The sequence below is a fragment of the Larus michahellis genome, chromosome 4 (genome assembly GCF_964199755.1).
Source record: "Larus michahellis chromosome 4, bLarMic1.1, whole genome shotgun sequence".
Classification (NCBI taxonomy): Eukaryota; Metazoa; Chordata; class Aves; order Charadriiformes; family Laridae; genus Larus; species Larus michahellis.
In genome coordinates, this window is record NC_133899.1 from 32,412,379 (window position 1) to 32,415,289 (window position 2,911).

General features: G+C 55.0%; 1 protein-coding gene across 1 annotated transcript; it reads right to left on the reverse strand.

The window, feature by feature from the left end:
• Positions 1-299: 299 nt before the first annotated feature.
• Positions 300-2,636, reverse strand: SIVA1 (SIVA1 apoptosis inducing factor). The gene is made up of 4 exons (XM_074583833.1): positions 2,176-2,636; positions 1,772-1,978; positions 1,173-1,329; positions 300-518 (listed from the first exon to the last, which is right to left on the reverse strand). Exons 1-4 carry the CDS (start codon positions 2,291-2,293, stop codon positions 461-463), a joined length of 540 nt encoding a protein of 179 aa, XP_074439934.1. The 5' UTR covers positions 2,294-2,636; the 3' UTR covers positions 300-460.
• Positions 2,637-2,911: the final 275 nt, after the last annotated feature.

Sequence of the window (2,911 nt, forward strand, 5' to 3'; positions counted from 1 at the left end):
CAGAAATCAGCAAATTCTCTATTTACAAAAGTCTTCAGGCCTGGTCGATCTTCCTAGTTAGCTCACAAAGAAAGTGTTGTGTGTCCAGAATAGATTTACACTCACCTGGAAGCACAAAAGGAGAAACTATTCTGATCCCACAAAAGTGTGTCTTAACATAAGCAAAAAGTGGAGAGACACTTCAATTCTGAATTCTATATCACGTAAGGAACGCCAGGTAAGAGCACAAAGTGACCCCTTCCAGACAGGCATATCACAACTAGGGAAAAGCAACAAATTGACTCGAAATAATCTAGAAATCCTCAAAATATAAAAGTTTATTTAGCTACAATATTAAAAAGTACAATATAAAGATATAAAACATAGAAATTCCATAATAATTTCACATGCTAAAAGGATTAATTGACCAGGCGTAAGGAGGAGAATTCATGAAATTTATGGACATCTTAGCCATCAAGTTTCAGACTTGAAATATGGAACAACCATTGCAGAGAACTTGCTCTCCCACATCACCATAACTAGGGGAAAAAAAAAAGAAAAAGAAAACCAAAAGAAACAAAGTCAGTGTGTCTGCTGTTTCTGGAACATAACAAAGAATACCATCCTAAATGAACATTCCAAAGAATGCCATTATCAACTGTAACCACAGGACTCCTACACAAGGCACTCTTTGTATCAAAGAGCTGTTAACAATGATGGCAAAAATGTAAGATTACTCCTTGAGAGTGTATTCATTTATCACCGGCCAACACACTATGTTGCTAGCAGGAAAACAGGAGGAATTTTTGCCTCCTAGAACATTTAAATGAGAAGCTAAACTAGACTTGTACTAAGACCAATTAGACTGCTTCACACAGGCATTTTATTTCCCATGCTTCAGACAGCTTTACTGCTGCTAAAGCCACGTGAGAAGAGCTTGCTTTATGGGGATGAGCTAAATATCCATTGGGTCTTAGAATCATAGAACGGTTAGGTTGGAAGGGACCTCAAAGACCATCTAGTTCCAATCCCCTCCCACTAGACCAGGTTGCTCAAAGCTCCCTCCAGCCTGGCCTTGAACACTTCCAGGGATGGGGCAGCCACAGCTTCCCTTCATATCTTCTTCATATGCTACGGCCAATTTTCAGGGCATATATAATTAAAGTTAGCTTAAAAATTCAAAAGGCACTTACTCAATAGTGGAGCACAGAGAACAGGTAACGGCGTTACAGCAGCCGCAGAGCCTGCTGCAGCTCTGACAGACGAACCGCTCGCACTGCGTACAGGCTTCCTTCACATCGGCCGTTCTGACACAGGACGAGCAGGCTTTGGAAACTCCCACGGGGGGGGCTGCCAGGAAAAGATGCCGTTAAGGAGAGAGGCACTTTACAGCAAAACAGAGAAAGCATCTAGAAGCTCTGAGAAGTGCCTAGTGTGGTGTCCCCACCCGGCACCGCGGCTACAGGCGGCAGCGCCTTGCAGGACAGACGGGAGGCACCAGTGCAGAGCTGCTTACAGCTTTGCTGGTTCTCTTTCTCCGTTCGATGGCGAGACCACTAAGAAAGCTCCAAGCAGACCACGCGCGCAACAGTTTGTAAATCTCTCAGTGAAGCTCAAATCTAACACATCCTTCAAAATAAAAGAAAATAAAGAACTACGGAGGGGCACACACACCTTCCTCCCTCCCCCCCCTCCCCGCCCCCACTCAACGTGTGACAGGGAGCCCGCAGACCAGCGCCCGCCGCCCGCCCCCCGCACCAGCCGGACCCCGGCCCGCGGCGGGGCCACTCACCCTTCCCGGTGGCGACGGGGCGCCTCAGCAGCTTCCCGTCGTGGCCGATGAGCAGTTGCCCGCTCCAGCCGCGACCCGCGCCGCCCTCCGGCGCCTCCGCGGCCGGCTCCGGCGAGCGGCTGACGGCGCAGGTGGCGGCGGGGCCGGCGGGCCAGGCGCCCTCCATGTATGCCTGAGCCCCCCTGAAGAGCAGCCGCCGGGTCCTCTCTGCCGGCGGGAGAGGAGAGGAGAGGAGAGTTAGGGGCGGCTTTTCGCACCTTCACCCCCGCCGACAGGCCCGCCGCCGGCCGTGGGGCGGCAGAGGCGGCTGCGGGAACAGGCCAGGGCGGCGGCTGCGGCGCTTCTTCCCTCCCCGCCCGGCCTCCCCCCCGCCGCCGCCGCCGCCGCCGCCGCCTCCTCCTCACCGAAGACCTCCCGGCGGTACTCCTCGCCCCGCACGCCGCGGCTCAACTCCCGCAGCCCTACGCGGGTTTTCAGCTGGAGCGGGGCCGCCTCCCCGAAGGGGCAGGAGCGCTTCGGCATGGCGGGCCCGGCCAGCCCCGGCGCCGCCTCCAACGGCCGCCCGCCCGGGGAGGAGACGTGAGGCGATGGGCGGGCCACGGCGCCACCGCCTCCGGCCCGGCCCCAGCCAAACCGCCCCGCCTCTCCCCTCCCCAGCCTGCGGTATCTGGGAGCCGGGACCCCTCGGTTCTTGTCGCAGGGAACCGGTGGCTTCGCCTGCGGGAAAATCTCGCCTCTCGCCGGGGTTTGGCTGCGGCCCCGTCCGGGCCCGCCGCTCCTCGGGCCTCTCAGCGGCTGGAAGCCGTCTGTCTCCTCCGGGCCTCTGGACCTTGATTCTGCAGAACCCGTCCGGGCAAAGCAAAACAGGGTTTTGAAACTCAGGTTTGTCGATAGGCCCTCTTTCCCTGTTAGCCTTTTCGGACTCGTCTTCCTTTCTGCAGCCCTGCGGGTTGGTTACGTTTGTGTTCAGGCTCGGGTAGTTCTTCCTAAAACTTACACTGCCTACCAAAGTTCTAGCTGTATAAATGCAGTAGAACCAACAGAAATGTGCACAAGTGGAAGAATTCACTTTTTAAAAAAACAACAAGGAGGCTGGAGAACCTCCGTCTGGCCAAGGGAGCCCACAGCAGGAGGGGGTTC

Coding starts and splice junctions, on each gene's coding strand:
- SIVA1 (XM_074583833.1), bottom strand. CDS start 2,293: ATGCCGAAGCGCTCCTGCCCCTTCGGGGAGGCGGCCCCGCTCCAGCTG. Junction 1,330..1,771: donor CCCCGTCGCCACCGGGAAGG/GTGAGTGGCCCC, acceptor TTTTCCTGGCAG/CCCCCCCCGTGGGAGTTTCC. Junction 519..1,172: donor TCTCTGTGCTCCACTATTGA/GTAAGTGCCTTT, acceptor TTTTTCCCCTAG/TTATGGTGATGTGGGAGAGC.